This window comes from Chroicocephalus ridibundus, chromosome 7 (assembly GCF_963924245.1).
Source record: "Chroicocephalus ridibundus chromosome 7, bChrRid1.1, whole genome shotgun sequence".
Taxonomy (NCBI): domain Eukaryota; kingdom Metazoa; phylum Chordata; class Aves; order Charadriiformes; family Laridae; genus Chroicocephalus; species Chroicocephalus ridibundus.
The window spans coordinates 24,968,284-24,985,457 of record NC_086290.1 but is presented as its reverse complement, the minus strand read 5'-3'; the positions used below and the strand labels follow the sequence as shown (position 1 = coordinate 24,985,457).

At 39.0% G+C, this 17,174-nt stretch overlaps 1 protein-coding gene across 1 annotated transcript; it reads right to left on the bottom strand.

The window, feature by feature from the left end:
* Positions 1 to 131: 131 nt before the first annotated feature.
* LOC134518813 (plasma membrane ascorbate-dependent reductase CYBRD1) lies at positions 132 to 15,378 on the bottom strand. Its single transcript, XM_063342040.1, has 4 exons — positions 14,943 to 15,378; positions 7,324 to 7,532; positions 4,543 to 4,697; positions 132 to 4,348 (listed from the first exon to the last, which is right to left on the bottom strand). Exons 1-4 carry the CDS (start codon positions 15,127 to 15,129, stop codon positions 4,048 to 4,050), a joined length of 852 nt encoding a protein of 283 aa, XP_063198110.1. The 5' UTR covers positions 15,130 to 15,378; the 3' UTR covers positions 132 to 4,047.
* Positions 15,379 to 17,174: the final 1,796 nt, after the last annotated feature.

Sequence of the window (17,174 nt, the reverse complement as noted above, 5' to 3'; positions counted from 1 at the left end):
TCTGTTTTCAAAAAGCAATCACAGGAACAATTTGATCTTTTGCCAGATTTGTATTTTAGTACCATAAGTTGTATTTTAGTACCAAAATATAAATTTGAACTGAGTGGCATCATAAGCTTGAAAAATCATTTTTATTAAGATACAAAAAAAGAATAAGGAAAATAGACATTGTAATTAAACATTTGCTTTCATCTACAGATAAGTATCGCGAGTAACAAAACAATAAAATAATTCTTTAAGTTCTTGTGGACAGTTAGAAACGGAGGAAATAGAAACAGAGTCTTCTGAAATAGAAAATATTTGGCAATATCTTTTAGTTCTCTCAATAAAATATCCATGTAAACAAGTAATCCATATTTACAATTTCATATGCAAACCTCTTGATTACATGTAGTAAGAAGTGTACATGTAATTACTGTACATTCAATTTTAAAATTTAATTTGCACCATCATTTCTCAGTTTCATTAATGTTGGAAAAAACACTGTTCTGCTTCTGTGCACAGTACGGTATGACAGCGTGTAAAAACATTAAAAAAATATTATTTTTTTTCAGGCATCTTAAAAAAATAGCACTTTTAGTGTTAGGTTTTGTAACTTCCTACGTTGTAATAGGAATCCAAACTTGGAATGTAAGCTCTACAGTCATGTCCCTGTAAAGACAACAATGTAGAAGATTTCCAACATGCAGAAAAACCCTGATAAAAAAGCTAGAGTTCTACCTTCCACTTATATCGTTGAAAATATACCATTTTATTTCCCATGTTGCTGCTATTACACATAAATACAGGTAAGAAGAGCTGCATGAAAGGAAGGTTAATGGAAGGCCACTCTGAGAAGCAGCTTTAGGAATATGTTTTTTTTCCAGAGAAAGTTACTCTCCAAAGTCCTATGTATTTTTATTTAGCACTTGAACTAACCTCATATGTTGCAAGGATACTTAAAGATCTTTTTAATCACTTTAGAACAGAAGCTGAAAGTCTATAGCATGTTTTCTGTTTTGAATTGCACACACCAAGGTTGAGCAAGTTTTAGGAGCTCACAGCTACCGCATCTCACGGGGACCTTCCAAAGGCCAAAACAGCCAGAAGCCCACAGTTCACACACACGAGGTATCACTGATAATTCCCAGAATGGAATTTTTTTAATTTTTTTTATTTTATTTTATTTATTTATTATTTCCCAGAATGGAATCTTTCAGCTCCCACTGAGTTTCTACTATCACGTTTAACCTCAAAGTTGAAAAATAAAAATATAGTCTGGCAGACTACCCTCAAAAGGTTGCTAATCCTTGATTTTCAATTAGTTTTATATAATCAGAATAGAGAAGTAAAGAAATGCCACCATTCTTTTTCAAGTATCATTACCCTTGAGCAGTACATGGAATAAAATGAAAAACAGAAGGCATACTGGTTACTACAGCGTAACTTTACCAGCATATAGAACCATTCACCTAAAAGCTGTTGATTTCAATACATCCAAGTCTGTCGTAACAAACAAAGTCACAGGATTTGTGGGGGTTTTTTTCACAATGTACTCTACAGTTAGAGTTTCTTCTAGAACAATCCTTAGACAAGTTAATACCTTCCACACAAACACAGTCGTCTATTAGATGACTTCGTACTCTGCAAGGATTGAATGAGCTCATTTTCACAGGTGGGTGAGACACAGTTAACAGGCCAACACATACCAACTTAAAATGCTGTTAGAAAGCTAGCATAGTAAATTGCTAGAGCAGTTGAGTTCATTTCTTTACTTCACCTGTTATCCTTCAAAAGTGTCAATACAGCAGCTCTCACAAAGACTAAATATGCATCCACCAGCTGTAAGATGCTTACTGATTTCACCAAAAGCAGCCATGTTCAGCAGAACACAAGGAGATCAGAAGAAAAGACGACAGTTTTAGTGTTCTCCAGAAGCTACTGCAAATCCCTCTTCCTACTTAATGTTCAATATATAAATTTGTAATAGGATGCATAACATAACCATGTCGTGTCAGCTGAGCACCAATGTCACGTAAAACAAGTGCTCTTGTTTTTCTGTGAGAAAGCTGCTGTCAGTACTATTTGGATTTTATACTGAAGCTGCACAGAACAATTTTAGGGAAGACAGGTAATTGTGTGGAACTTGAAAAACAGAGAAAAAGCTGTCCGATCCATTGCACATAGTGGGACTGGAGGAGTGCTCACACAATAGGATAGTATTCCTGCTGTCATACCGGAATTCTACACTAAGGCATTTAAAAGCAGGTATTTTCCCAAATGAAACAATACACCAGTGCTAGGTGTGTCCCAGTCATCCACCAACATATGTAAGTGAAAACTCTGGGATGTAGTCCTTGAAGACCAAAAGGTACAGCAGAAAAGTTTTTTGAATAATTTACTGTGCTGGCCTTCTATACTGCATTCACCGAATAATTAAATGTTATTACAAATCAAATAACAAGAACTGAGGTGCTTCTTGTCAGAGAAGATCCAAAATAACTCATGACCAAAATTGTTTGTACTAACGCAACACTGAACTACAAAAACTGTATATTTGCTAAAGTTTAATGTGTTTAAACATTTTAAAAGCTGAGGAAGATAAAAATTTATGTAGTCTTTAAAAAAATAGGAAATTATATGCTGTCTGAAACTGTCTACAATGCCACATGAACAGTGGTAAATTTGGACTTGCAGGTTTTACAAGAGATTATAATAGAAAGGCTCATCATTTTTGACATGTGCAATCAAAATAATCTACTGTAATTATTCTTCTATAGTAGTAAGAAATAAGTATTGTTTATACCTGTGAAAATAATGAATGAGCATAATACATTAATAGTCCCATTGCTAGGAAGAGCTATAAAATTAAAGTGCCAGTAGAGACTCAAACTGCATTATTTAGCACTTTAATTTCAAATTAAAAAGTCATAGTGTTTATAAAGTTTGCTTATAGACTAAAGTATGTTTTCATGCCTGTGACGATAATGATTTTGACACCAGTGTGGAGATACCAAAATTTGGTTTCAGTTCACAGGTAGTGTTTTAATCAAATCAGAAAAGCTCAGCTGTTTCTTGGAGGAAGCATTTCTCACTTCGAGCTACTTTCTTCTGTGAGATTGCTAGCAGTCTTCTCTTGTTTCTAACCTCCTAATTTCTGGTCTAGTGCCACAAATAATAGAACTGTGCAATCAAATAAAGATAGTAAAATACTACCTTCTGGGATAAAAGGAAGACTTCGTTTAAGCAATACATATTTTTCTAAGTGTGCATCTCTAGTTTTCCAAATAAGACAACTTCTGCATTTGGATGTCTTACAATATCCTTAGATTTCAGTAATGATCGTACATAATCCAAAGCCAAATGCTTTCTCTATATGATATATGATATATTTGGTAGAGTTGGTTAAAAGTCAACAGATAGGTTTTGGCTAAAAAACCCCAAAACATAAAAGCTTTTAAAGGAAACATAACATTTAATGAAATTTTCATTCAAACTTTCATTCCTTTTTTGATTTAAAAATTTTAGACTAAACATTTTAATGGTGCAACTCTGCAAAGTTCTGAATTACCTCAAATCCCATAGAATTTAGTAGCTGGTGAGGGGGTTAATCAGCTTGAGAAATCAGGGCTTCAAAAAAAAGTGAACATTACCAGAAAAATTACGTGTGACCAACCAAACTCTGCTGTCTGGTATACTTCATGACTCTTGATTCATAACCTGCAAAATCATTCAGAGCAAAATTTAGTCTCAATCTTGTTAACTTTTCATGACTCTAAGAGATATAAGCATTAAATAAAGATGTGATATGGAAAACATTTTCCAATTATGTGATTTTCCCATTATCTGATGTCATTCATGCTGTCATTTTTTAAATGAGGACTGAGCATGAACCAATATAATATAATATAATACTGGAATTTAAATTCATGTACAGAAAACTTGAGTATCTTTGAGCAAGCCATACTGAAAATAAAACCCCAACCTATTTATATATCAATATAACTAAATTGGAAGGAATCAGTGGGATTTGGCAGTATAATAGTACTGTTATTCTGTGTATTTTCTTTACATAGTTGATCGCTGGCCTGCTTCATCAAGTTTGAGGTTTTGCTTTCTGGCTGCTTCACTATTGATCCTCAGGTCAGATTTGTCTGCATTACTGCCATCTGTCATTGTGGATTCTGCTTCTGTGCCTTCAGGAGTCCCTCCAATGGGCTGCAGAACTTTAGCATTCTTTTCTGGGGGGCGCTTCCAATGGGACCTGCTTGCCATCCACAAAATAAGGGCACCAAATATGACAAGCAAAAGACCAAGACAGTTGACAAAAGTTGCCTCTGGTGGGGATGCACTATATGCAGGATTCTTCCTTTGGAAGGGAGAGGAAAAAAAAAGGTCAGTTGTTTTAAAGACAATTCTGGTCTAAAACCAACAGTCTAGGTAGGAGGTCTTTTTAAACCAAACCAAACCAGTGTCTCAGTGCTAGATGGTTGTTATTCTATGAAATGGAAGTATTGTTTGCAATGAATAACCTTAATAAACAAGTGGAAAAAAAATACTTACAAGGAAAAGATAAGCTTTTCTGTGATTCCCATGAGAGCTGTTGCAATCACTGTTGCAAAGATGGTAAGACCTGAATAAACATGTATTGGCATGAGAGCTGCTCGGAGAGGAACTGGAGCAAAAGGGAGCAGAAAGACAGCGAAACCCAAGACGAGCTAAACACAAAACAGAAACACAGTTAAAGCTATATGGGAAACAAACTGTACTTCTCAAGCAGAATAAAAATCATCATAAAAATTCCATTTTGAGATGTCTTCAGGTACAAATTTGAAAAGAATTGGTGTTTTTATTTCTGAATGTGTTTCCCTTTAAAACCAAAGCAGTCATTCTGGATTAGCACCTGGGAAGCAGACATTTACTATTTTATAAATAATGCCACCTAATATCAGTGCCCAAACAGATTGATAATGCTAAAACTGCAACCAAACTAAGTACTGGAAACCAAAGTTTTCAGTGTCACTAATTCAGTAATATATTAAAGGTGTGAGTAGCTACATTTTTAAAGTCCCTTCAAGTCCTGTCCTCTGCTTCTGTTACAGATTTACACATAAATGAAGATGAGAAGGCAGTCTAACCTTCTGACTTGAGTGGACTAAATAATTTTACCTTGATAAGAGTTTTAGTTAAATTACAGTACATGTGTTTAGAAGGGCAATGGTCTCTCAATATGTCAATCAGTTGGCATTTACAGAGTGAAGACTTGCGTGGGTGGCGTGAAATTATTCAGGGGACATGAGTCCTCCCATTAGCACTAATTTTGTGATGGAAGATAACCCATCATGTCACATGGTTTCAGTTACGGTCGTATTGATGTTGCATCCCTTCTTTAGTTTGTTCTACCATTACTCACCCCTGCTGCTAAATTAGAAATAGTGCATGAATTTGTATTTCATCTCGCTTTAACTTCCAGTCTTAGTCCTTGTTTTGTCTTTCCATGCTGGATTAAAGAGCCTGGTATTTTCTCCCTGGGAAGCTTTTTAATACACCGTAATCAAGTCATCTCTTAATCTTCTTTAGATCTGCTAAACAGTTGGAGCGTTTTAAGTCTTTCACTGGAAGATAGTTTTTCCAGCTCTCAAATTACTTTTCCAGATTTTCTTTGCTTTTTTCAATTTTTTTTACATTTAAAAAAATGTGTTCCATAGTATTTCATATGTGTTTCACTAATGCCATATATAGAGGTTAAGATAATCTCTTATTCAAGAATTTACTTCTGTTGTCACAGCATTGTGAGAACTCCTTTTGACCTTCATGTCGTCTTTGAGTACTTCTTTCCAGAGACATTGCTTTTGAAGAGACAGTCTCCATTTTTAATTCCTGCCCTATTCTTAAATTTATGTCCTTGTGCTATGTTGTATTAACATACATTTGGCTTAAATACAATATATTTACACTACTGTTCCTGTAGGTAGAGTAGTATGTGAGCATCCCCCCTCAATAATTTTTCAGTTCTGAGATTGACATGCCAGTTCTGGCAAATGCCAAGTGTCTTCTCTATTAACAGAGATGCTACTTTATTACTGGTTTTTAACAATTGTGCTCAATCAGTTAATAAACTCTCTGGAGACTTACATCCCAGTTTGGAGGAAGTAACACCACAGTTCTATTGATAAGATAGGCAAGGCATTAAGTGTCATTGATCATGTTTATAGTAGCAAAACGAAAAGTAGAATTAAGATCTTATTCGTAATTCTTTATCTTAACCATTAGAAAAAAATGCTGATACTCAGTGTAGTGGCAGCACAGATTTCCCTGAAATAACTGCATTATGAGGACAAGGAAAATCTTAACATTGTTCCTTCTTATTCATTAGCTGTTGTTCAACCATAAAGAATATACTCAACAATGCTGCAATATGCTTTCTTTTTTCTAAGTGTTAAAACCTCTATTTCAGCACTATTTCTTGTACCTCCTAGCCTGAGCAGTGAAAGATAAAAGTCCAGAACCCAAATCCCTCAGCTGGGGATTTTCTGTGCTTGAACACCAGATAATTAAGTCTTATTTTTTCCTTTTTAGTATTTGGGCAAAATAATTCAAAATCACAATTTGAAGGAACAAAATTAATTTCCACAGTGTAATAACACAATATATGGAGTTCAGAATGGATATGCAGAAACATCACATCTGTGTGTGTATGCTAAATGTCAGGGCATGCCTGCTCTTCTTCTATGCCAAATGCAAAATATACTGTTAGCTCATTTTAGATGATGATAACTCTAATTCGCTGACAGTAGGAGCAATTAAAAGCATGCACATGAACATTTAGCAAAGTTTTGCTGATTCAGGAAAACTGGTTAGCAAATAGTAGCTCTTTCAGATGTCATATCCTTTAGATCTGCACTGCTCCCTGCTGCTCTTGTTCTGCTGATAAACAAGAGTCTTGAGGCCAAGAAGCGACTACTTAAAATTATGATAGCCGGAAAAAAAGAAAAACAATTCCTTCATTGGAGACTTCCTTAATAAAAGCTCTAATTGTATTTAAATATGCTGCCAACAAACCAAATACCTTGCTTTTATTTCAGCAGTTTATAGAGCTTAGAAACACTGAGTAGTAAATAAACGGCCATTATCCCAGCAAATAAACAAAATGCTTTAAAATACATTTTTCTTTGAAATCAAGGATCCAGTATTTGCACATTTACATGCTAATTTGCCAAATCACAGAATGTAAAATGGGAATCCCAATAGCTAAGAGTATATTAGTGAGGGCCTGTTGTGCCTGAATTACTCAACACATTCTTCAAATTTACAACCTGTTTATAAATACAGTTAGATTCTGACCTGGAGAGAATAAAATATAACAGCAGTCAGCCCAATCCAGCTGTGCAGACTGTACATGTTAGGAATGTTCCTGGCATTGTGGAATTCAAACACGGCTACCATAGAAACAATTGCAAGAATCATAGCTATGGTATTCAGTCCAGCATGTATGAACTTCATTAGGAGTTTGCTGCATTTCCAGGTCCAGGGCAACCTGTACACAATAATAGCTGAAGAAAGAACAGAAACAAGATTTTATGCCTTATAGGATCACTTCTCTCAGATTTTAATAATCATACATCATTCACGTAGTTCCATTGTAAATTACAGGAAAATCCAACCTTTAATCCTCTAAAAAAGTCTATTAAAAGCCTTTTTCTCCTACACATAGCATAGCATATTCCAAATATACAACTAAGGCTTAAATAGAGCTTTTAGGGAGATTTCTTCCTAATTAAAAAAAACCCCAAACTTAAGTGTGTTTCAAAAAAAGCACAGTAAACAACTTGGTGTTGTCTTTTCCTCATTCCTTAAATCGATCTAACAGGGATTCTGCATAGGATTTTGATTTTTCCGCTGCTAGTCACATTGGAAGAATAAGGCCCAATTTTTATATCCAGAAGACCACCTACTGAGAAAGTGTGTAGGATTATTTCTTCATATTTATTCTCTTTGCCAACTTTGGATAACGCTATTCTCTAATTCTGTAGATGTCTATATGACTATCTATTGCATTGATATTAATAGGACTACTTTAAATGGGAAAAATGCTACTCAGCATAAGGGAATCATAATCTGACTCTTAAAGAGACAAAAGCATTTGGCAACTACAACTCTTCTCACACTGTCAGATGAATGTAAAGGTTGTTTTGCCTACATTTGCATTAATAACTCTAGCAGATAGTGTTTTGTCCAGTCTGAACAAAACAACAACTTCTAGTGATCTAACTCCAGACGGCCCTTAGGAATAACTTAGCCTAGAGCTGCTTGTCGCCAGGCTCTCTCCTCAAGGTCCCCACTGCTCCTTCCCTGCCACAACTGTCCCCTGCTCCTTTCGCATGACCCAGGTGCTTTCCACAGGGAACACACGCAGACCAGAGTAGATCACTGAAGCACCAGGTACATCTGATGACAAACTCGGTAGTAATTCTGGATGTGTGACAGCACATAAGTATATTCAGATAGCAGGGGACAAATATTTATGAGGACGCCCGATCACTTGACCAGTAAAGGCTAATGGCCACATCCATAATGTCTTGCCTGGGCAAAAAGACTGACCTCCATTCATCTGATTTATCACATCCTCATTCAAGGTTTCTGCTTATGAAATTACTTTCAAATATTTATATATAATTAGCTTTATTAAAACAAAAGAATCAGAATATATGCAGGTTTTTTAAAAAGTTCCTGTTCCAAACATTAAGAAATAGATGTGCACCAGAAAAAAAACCAAACCAAAACAAACAACAAACAACAAAAACATTACTGAATAAATGCAAAGATCAAGAATTTACTTAAGTGATTCTCATGTGCTTTACATGTTCCTTCTTCATAACCGTAGCTTTTTATGCAAAAAAGTATAGGTTATGGAAAATAAATAGGATATTCATTCTGTATGTTGTGATGAATAATAATAAGTGACAAATTAATTTCAAAGTTCTGTTTGCCTTTTTTTTTTTTTCACTTGGATGCATGCCAGGAAATACAGTACTGCGCTAAATAATTCACAAAGAAAACACTGTTCACAAGTGAAATTTCCAGACTACGATCAGATTTTAAGTCAATGCGTGCTTTTACATACTGTATGAAAATATAATACTGGAATGAAAGCATCCCTTAGAATATTTAAATATATACAGCAGTTAGGTAGTTCTCAGCTTTCTACGTTTAAAAAGTAACAATAGTAAATCCTACAAAATCAGGATGATAGAAGCCTGGGTTTTAAGATGGTTTGGCAGTAATCAATCTCTATGACATAGGTATGATTCAGCACACCAAGCTTACGACCACCTCCAACAGTTTCCCAAAAGGTATATGATAGTCTTATATCTTGTTAATATTGAAATAATTGCCTGCATCAGACTGTTATTAATTGACTTGATTCTGCTTTCTAATTTTGTAAAGCAGGTGTGCCAAAAGGCCCCAAACAAGCCTCAACATCCCATGAGGATATTCCCAGTAAATCCTCCTTGCTCCATCTCACCATGTGGCCCATAGTATTGTCAATAATTTATTCCAAGTGCAGCAGAGTACTGGACTCTGTATGTCTTGAAGTAAACTTGATGTGCATAGGTCCTGGTCTCAGTTTTCAGTCTTTGATCTCAGAGGGTCAAGTCCAGGCTAAAATTTTCATATAACATTTTCCTTTGGTGCATAAGATGCTGTCGTCTAGTTGATTTAACTTCCAAAATCACTATCAAACTCCTTGGTCACTCGTGCACACAGCCTCAGATCTCTGTCTGGGCCATGAATTTTCTGGGCTGTTTCCCATAAACAGAATGATAGAGCAGCAAGGAATACAGACGAATGGTTTGGACACTTGTTAACAATACCATGCATTAGCGTGTTATGTGCCACAGTCCAGAACATATAGTACAATAGTACAATTCGGTTTAATCCTCTTTCTGTGAGGGCTAGGAAGTTATACGTTGCAACTTGAGCAGATCTGACTGTTTATCACCGTGAAAAGACACAATCCCACTTCCCCATCACCACTTTTGTTCCAGTTCTGGGTGCCTCCCCTTGCCTTTGTCATTACTGGTGCTTTTCTGAGCAGCAGGAGAAAGAAAGACAATCTGGGGAACAAAGGGGAGAGGAGGAGGAAGATTCTGCTTTCAGTTGTGCAAGCTCTTAAAAACTCGAGACTCAGACATGATGTGTAATTTCATTTCAAAATTAAAATAGCCTGGGTTAAAAGCACAGACACAGTTACAGCATTTTTAGTGGTGACATGCTAAAACAGTCCTGTGAAGAACTTTCTCTAGGTACAACATCTCTACTACTCTTAAAGAGATTTGACAGTCGAGGCATCCTTAGACACAGCTTCTTCACTCAGGTCTCACCCCCGTTTTGAGCTCTGATTTTAAATCATGTCACATAGGGCAGAGTGATCTTGCAGTATCTTCTATGTTGCACGGGACACTTGTTCTTTGCCAAATGTACGAGCAAAATTCTAGAATTAGCTCTCTAGTATTTTCTGTCTGGCGTGTGCTTCACGTGCTCTAGGGAGGTGTCATGGATTGCTCATGAGGTGCCTTCCACCTCAGAAGGCACACAGCGTGGTTGTGTGAGTGCACTGCACAGCACCACCTCACAGCTGCCAGAAAGGAATGTTCTCTTCACTCCTCCTGTTTCCTCTCCTGCTCCTTCTTGGCTGATCCTATCGCTTACCTTCCACAAGCTCTGAATTCCCACTAGGTTCTTTGGGAACCACTTTAACACCACAATGGACAAGTGCCCATTTATGATTTCAAAGGGACTCAAACTAAGCTCATTGAGAGCTGCCTCTTTGCAAGCTGCCTGTGATGAGATCCTTACAGCTCTGCAGTCCTTTGCCCTTCCAATTCTTGAGAATTCTTCAGCCCATTGGATGTTAGAAACTCCAGCGATTAGTTATTTTTCCTTTGAACAGATATTTTGTTATGTTTGAAGCAGAGGTAATTATGTTTGTCAGGTAACTCCAGGCAAGCATTATCTTTAGATGTGATTTCAAGATGAAAGACTATCCTTCTTCAAAATAGATTTCCACTCCTCCTCCTTGCTCTTGCATATTGTCCACCATCTCCCTTCTCCCATCTATGGCACTTGTGAGACCCTTTGTGCAGGCAATTCAACTTTCTGTTCCAGCAAAAACTGTACTTGGGATGGGTGGGTGTTAGTTTGCTGCTAGTTGAGTTCATTCGGTTTATGGGTCTGACAAGGACCAGAGCTGGCACAAACCAACAACCAGTAGGAAGATGAAGTCTGAGTCAAGGAGAAAGCTGAAAGGGAGAAGTGGAGGAAAAAAGTAGGAATCTTTCAGCCACGGTGAGCCGTTAGATTGTCTCCCCCACCTAGGTAATTTCATCCATACAGTTAAAATTTAATTGACTCTGTAACACCACACAGTAATGTGGCAGACCAGGATTTTTTGTTCACTGTTCTCTGTAAGAACTCTTAAGTAACATTCCTATTGTATTCCTTTATTAATATACTGTATACTTTATTAATATAATAATACTGCTGACGTTAGGCTACATCCTCATCTTTTAAGCCTGTTTAAAATACAAATTATATGATATTTATAAGTCATATATAATGAGGAATATTAATTGTGCAAGCATCTTCCAAGGTTTATAGAGTCAACCTACAACTTTATTGTATGGAGTTTACATGTGACTCATAAGCAGTAGAAGACTGATCTGAGGATGGGAGACAAAGACTACCTCGCCCTTCTTCTTCTGACTCACTCTTTATTCAGTCTTCCATAGCCCGAAAACCCACCATGCTGCTCCTCAGTCTGCAACAGAGATTGTCACATCTCTGTAGAAAAAAAATATTCTTTTATTAGGTGAATAGTGGGAAATCCTCAAAAATCATTTATTCCACATTATGTCTTGGTGGGTTTCTTAATTAGTCCTTTGGGAGAGAACCAAACATTATCATGTGCAGGCCAAACATGAACTAGCATGCAAATACTCCTTTGGAGCATGCCCTGTGTCTACAGTCATTGTTCAACATTTCTACATGTAAAATAAGACAGAATTACTTATTTACTTATTTAACCCATTCTATCATGCTACTATTCCTTCAAGCCCTTCTTAAAACTCACTTTTTCCTCATTTTTTTTTCCTATCTTAGTATTTTCAAAAACGTTGCTGCACTAATACACACACACACACTTTGATTGCCTGTGTTTTTCCCACTTCAAGCCTAGAAAATCATCTGGACAATTACTGTGCGCTGACAGTGTTTTGTCAGGTATCATTTACCTATAGGTGCTGATCCACAAATAGTAAGTATTAATATTAACATACCTACAGCTTTTTCATTTGATTGACAAGATATATCCAACACTTTATCAGGGTACATCTACTTTCCAATATGCACATTATTATAGTCATCCCTTCTACCTCCTACAGACCAACAATGGAACACTTCTATCCTTTGTATAGACTTTAATGAACTCAAGAAACAGTTCATTTGGTTATTATTTCAAATCCTCCACACAAATTTAACCACGATATTTATGAGCTATTCCTTTCTACTTCTAACTACTTAAAGACTTCTTTTTCTTGTACGTGTGCAAAGAGGTATCCTGTTCCCCAGACTCATCCAAATTACTCTGAATTCAGTGGCAGACTTCTGTCAACCAAATTGGAATCAGATTCACAGGGGGATCTTAAGCTGTTGATATTTCATCTGATTTACTACAATACCCCTTCAGTCTCTGACTTTGCTTTTCTTGTTATATAGGACTATATATATATATATATATAAAAAAATAGGATAGTCCTATTTTTTATATATATAATGTAATAGATATAATATATTCCTATATATATTCATATATATATTTATATATATATGAAAAATAGGATTTTCCTCTCCAAACAATGCTCTGTTATCAGTGAATTCCTTGTATCTGTTCCCTTTTTTTTCTTTTTGAGCTACGTTAAACTTCCATTTGCACCTATCCTTACCTACACAAGGTTTGAAGCAACATCCTTACTATGTGACACAGGGAAAAACTGAGTTTCAGAGGAAAAAAAAAAAGAAAATGCGTAGGAAAAAGCTGCAGAAAACCTCCCCCTCTTTTCTTCAAAAAGTCTATGCTTATATTAAAAACAGTAGTTTGGTCATAGTAAGTAGCATAGATCTTAGTGAAGTCATCCAGGTGTTTCTCACTTATTTATAGCCTGAAATGACACTTCCTATTGAGCAACGTTATGTAAAACAACTTCAAAATACTGTTTGTTGCCCAATAGCAATTTGTAACTTGAAGCCACAAAGCTGAGAACACACCCTGCTCCCAGCGAAAAAATGAAATTTGCAGAGGATGTTCAAATCACAACATTCCCTTCCTAGCCAGAACTAGACAGCCACCCACTCCTCCTGCATATTCCAACCTCTGGCTGGGCTCCGGCCGAAGAGCGAACACACATGTGATGCAAACAACGTGTTCCACTGGAATGAATGTCCGGATGTGCTGGACAAGTTTTCTGGCTGGATGAATACAGCATACCATTCAGCGGTGAAGCAGATGTAAATAAGCTTATTAAAAATGAAAATCTAAGTTTGCCTAGACAAAATTTGAGTTTATCTTCTGTTACGAAGAAAAAATACTCCTGCTGACATTTATACTATATGTCTCCAGAGGTTCTTCATTACTTCAGAACAGTAAAATCTTCCCTGTCCTCTCCCCCGCAAAAGTTAGTGGTAAAACTGTGGATAAAACATGTTACTAATGTTTTGCTTAGTTCTCTTCATGTTGAAACTATCAAGAATTTTGTCACTGACTTTATAAAAAGTTACTGTTGGAAGCTGTTCTGTCAAATTTTTAGTTTTAATGCCATTAGCATAAATTGACCCTCCCAAATGTCAGGATTCTTAAGGTACAGTCCAGTGACCTTATTTTTGCAATATTTAACTCTAGTTTAAATATATTCACAGACTAGATAAGCACCTCTGTGGTGCCCCATCATTATCTGCTTTTTAAACATTACTGAGAGCATCACATTTTTCTTTCCTAAATTGATACTGTTTATCAGCTACAGTGTGTGTAATTTAGTTGTTTTCCTGGAATTAGCCAATTATGCTAACAGCAAAAACACAGCTGAAACTCTAGAATTCATGTTGGCCTCAAGGAACAGCCCTGGCACTTGAGACCTAACATACTAATGGTGTGGGATGGAAAAAAAAAAGATACTGCTCATGGTTTAAGTGTAATGGGAAACATTTAAAAGCCAGTCCAAGGCTGAAGTCTACGCAATCAAAAGTTCATACATGCTATTAAAAAAAACCCCTGCTCTGGCGGGAGGGTTGGACTAGATGATCTCCAGAGGTCCCTTCCAACCCCTATCATTCTCTGATTCTGTAATCATTGGATGTTATTTAGGCAAGAGAATTAAGAATGAGTTTAAAAGACATATTTTATGAAACAATTTACTCTAAGTCTGGGTTGATGAACTGCATTTTAACGATGCTTCTGGTGCTACATTTTCTCTGGCACGAACCCCGTTCCTGGATCTAGCTCCAGTGGTACTGAACTTTTCCTTTCTCCTCTCGGGACGTGGGAGGGAGCCAAAAGCAAGGGAGCCAAAAAAAGAGAGAGAGACTTTTCCTCGGGCAGCACTTCTGGCATCTCGGTTCTCAACCCGCATAAATTCAGGCTGGCTGGGAAAACGCACCTCGCAAAGCGCTGCTCCAAGTGCGAGGCGATCCCAGGCCAGGGTAAACAAGTGCTTGCAGAGGGGAAAAAAAAACCACCAACCCACATAGAGCCGTTTCGGCTTATTACAAGGGACTCTTTGTCCCCCTCCCGGGGCGCGCTGGCTTTCCTAAACGGCTCCGGCTCCCGCTGTCACCCGCCGCCGGCCGCCCCGCTCCCCGCCGCCCCCGGCCCGCTCCGTGCCAGCCCCGGGCCCGGTCCCCGGACGCACCGATGCCCTGGATGAAGACGAATCCCGTGATGATGAGGACGGGGTGCCAGTTGAACTCCCGCGGGCTGCCGTCCCAGCTCAACCCTTCGCGGTAGTGGAAGACCCAGACGAGGGAGAAGACGACCGAGACGAAGCCGACCAGCAGCGCCGAGCCCAGCAGCGCCAGGAATCGCCCGTAGTCCTCCATCTTCCGCGCCCCGAGCACGGCAGCGAGCGCCCCGAAGGAGGGGCCGGGTGGGCGGGCGGGCCCGGGACCGGGCGGGCGGTGCCAGCCGCACCTCCCCGCGCCCCCCCGCCGCCTCGGCGCCGCTTCTTCTCCGGGAGGGGGCTGCTTTTTATTTGTGTGTGTGTGTGTGTGTGTGTCAGCCTGTCCCCTGCCTGGGTGCCCGCCCCGCGGCCCTCCCCGCTCCCCGCGACTCGGGGCTGGAGCTGGTGTTGGCGGGTCTTGTGCAGCGGGCTGGGGCGGAGGCGGGCGCTGCGGTGGGGGAGGGCACCGGCGGGCCGCAGGAATTTACAGACCTGCCGTAAAGATAAGGCGGCGCAACCATAAGCGCTGGCAGATAAAAGCGGGAAGGGCGCCGCGATGAAGAGGGGATGCGGGAAACGCGGGGTGGGAGCGCGGGTGAAGGCACTGATGGGCTGTACTTGGAGCGCGCCTTCTGTCACTGTGTTATGGCTTGAAGAACCCTCAACAAGTTATTGTCGCTCAGACAATTACATTATCACCCGATGAACCCTCCCTACTCGGGAAGGGGAATCGGGACAAACAAGGAAACCTGAGGGCTGAAATATAAACAAATTTAATAGAACAATAATGGAATAGATGATCCGAGGGCTGGAGCACCTCTCCTATGAAGGCAGGCTGAGAGAGTTGGTGTTGTTCAGCCTGGAGAAGAAAAGGCTCAGGGGAGACCTTATAGCCCCTTCTAGTATCTGAAGGGCGCCTACAAGAAAGCTGGAGGGGGACTTTTTTACAAGGGCATGTAGTGATAGGACGAGGGGTAATGGCTTCAAACTGAAAGAGAGGAGATTTAGATTAGATATTAGGAAGAAATTTTTCACTGTGAGGGTGGTGAGGCACTGGAACAGGTTGCCCAGGGCGGTTGTGGCTGCCCCATCCCTGGAGGTGTTCAAGGCCAGGCTGGATGGGGCTTTGAGCAACCTGGTCTGGTGGGAGGTGTCCCTGCCCAGGGCAGGGGGGTGAAACTAGGTGATCTTTAAGGTCCCTTCCAACTCTAACCATTCTATGATTCTATTCTATGAATAATACTAAACAATTAACATTAATAGTACTAATGAACTAATATTGATCTCAATACCAATATAAAACATACAAGGACTGTACTTAGCCCATTCTCTCAGCAGGAAGCCGTGCACTCCCACCAGGGACAGCAAATGTGGGACACTGCAAGCACTGCGGCTTCGGGAGGAAGGGAAGGGCTCAGGGGTCCGGTACCAGGCCAAGAAGTTCTCTGGATCACCACCATCAAGGGAGAGAGAAACTACACAGCAATCTTTCTAATTTATATTGAAAGTGACGTTCATGGTATGAAATAATCCTGTTGGCCAGCCTGGGTCAAATGCCCGGGTCTCACTCCTCCTCATCCCTGCACCTGGCTAACTTGAAAACACTGAGACCTTGAAACCCGCATGTCATAGCTGTCTATAAAGTTAAGTATTTTCACAAATTCAGACAGTAGAGTCTTCTAAAAATACAATTTTTCCTAGTATCAGAAGAGACCTTACCGAAAAGTAGAATTACTGAAAGAGAAATTAATCCTGTGTCGCTCACACCAGGACATATGATCATCCGCTTCCCATTGGATTCACTGAGAGCTGTAAATGTAAAACAGATACTAGCCAGTTTCATATACGGACTTTGGACTAAGCATGCAGGAGTATTTGGGCATTGTTCTGTTGAATAACATCAAATGTATCAAATGCCCACTAGCTGAGAAAGGGGGCACACAAACCTTAAGATAATTCCAACAGGTATGGAAGGGCCCATTGCAGGGAAGTTAGAGAGGAAAACAGTAGAAAACAAAACAGAATGGCAAAAGAGACAACAGGCAGCTGTAGTAAAAAATGTAACTTGATAGGTTAGACCTGTTTTGTAAAATCGTGTATTCGACCACTTTTTCCTTTGCTGTAGAACATCCAGCTGGCTCTGAAGCCTGTCAGCTGTAGCAGGAGGATATGCCCAAACATATATACAACATTGCTTTCCTGGTA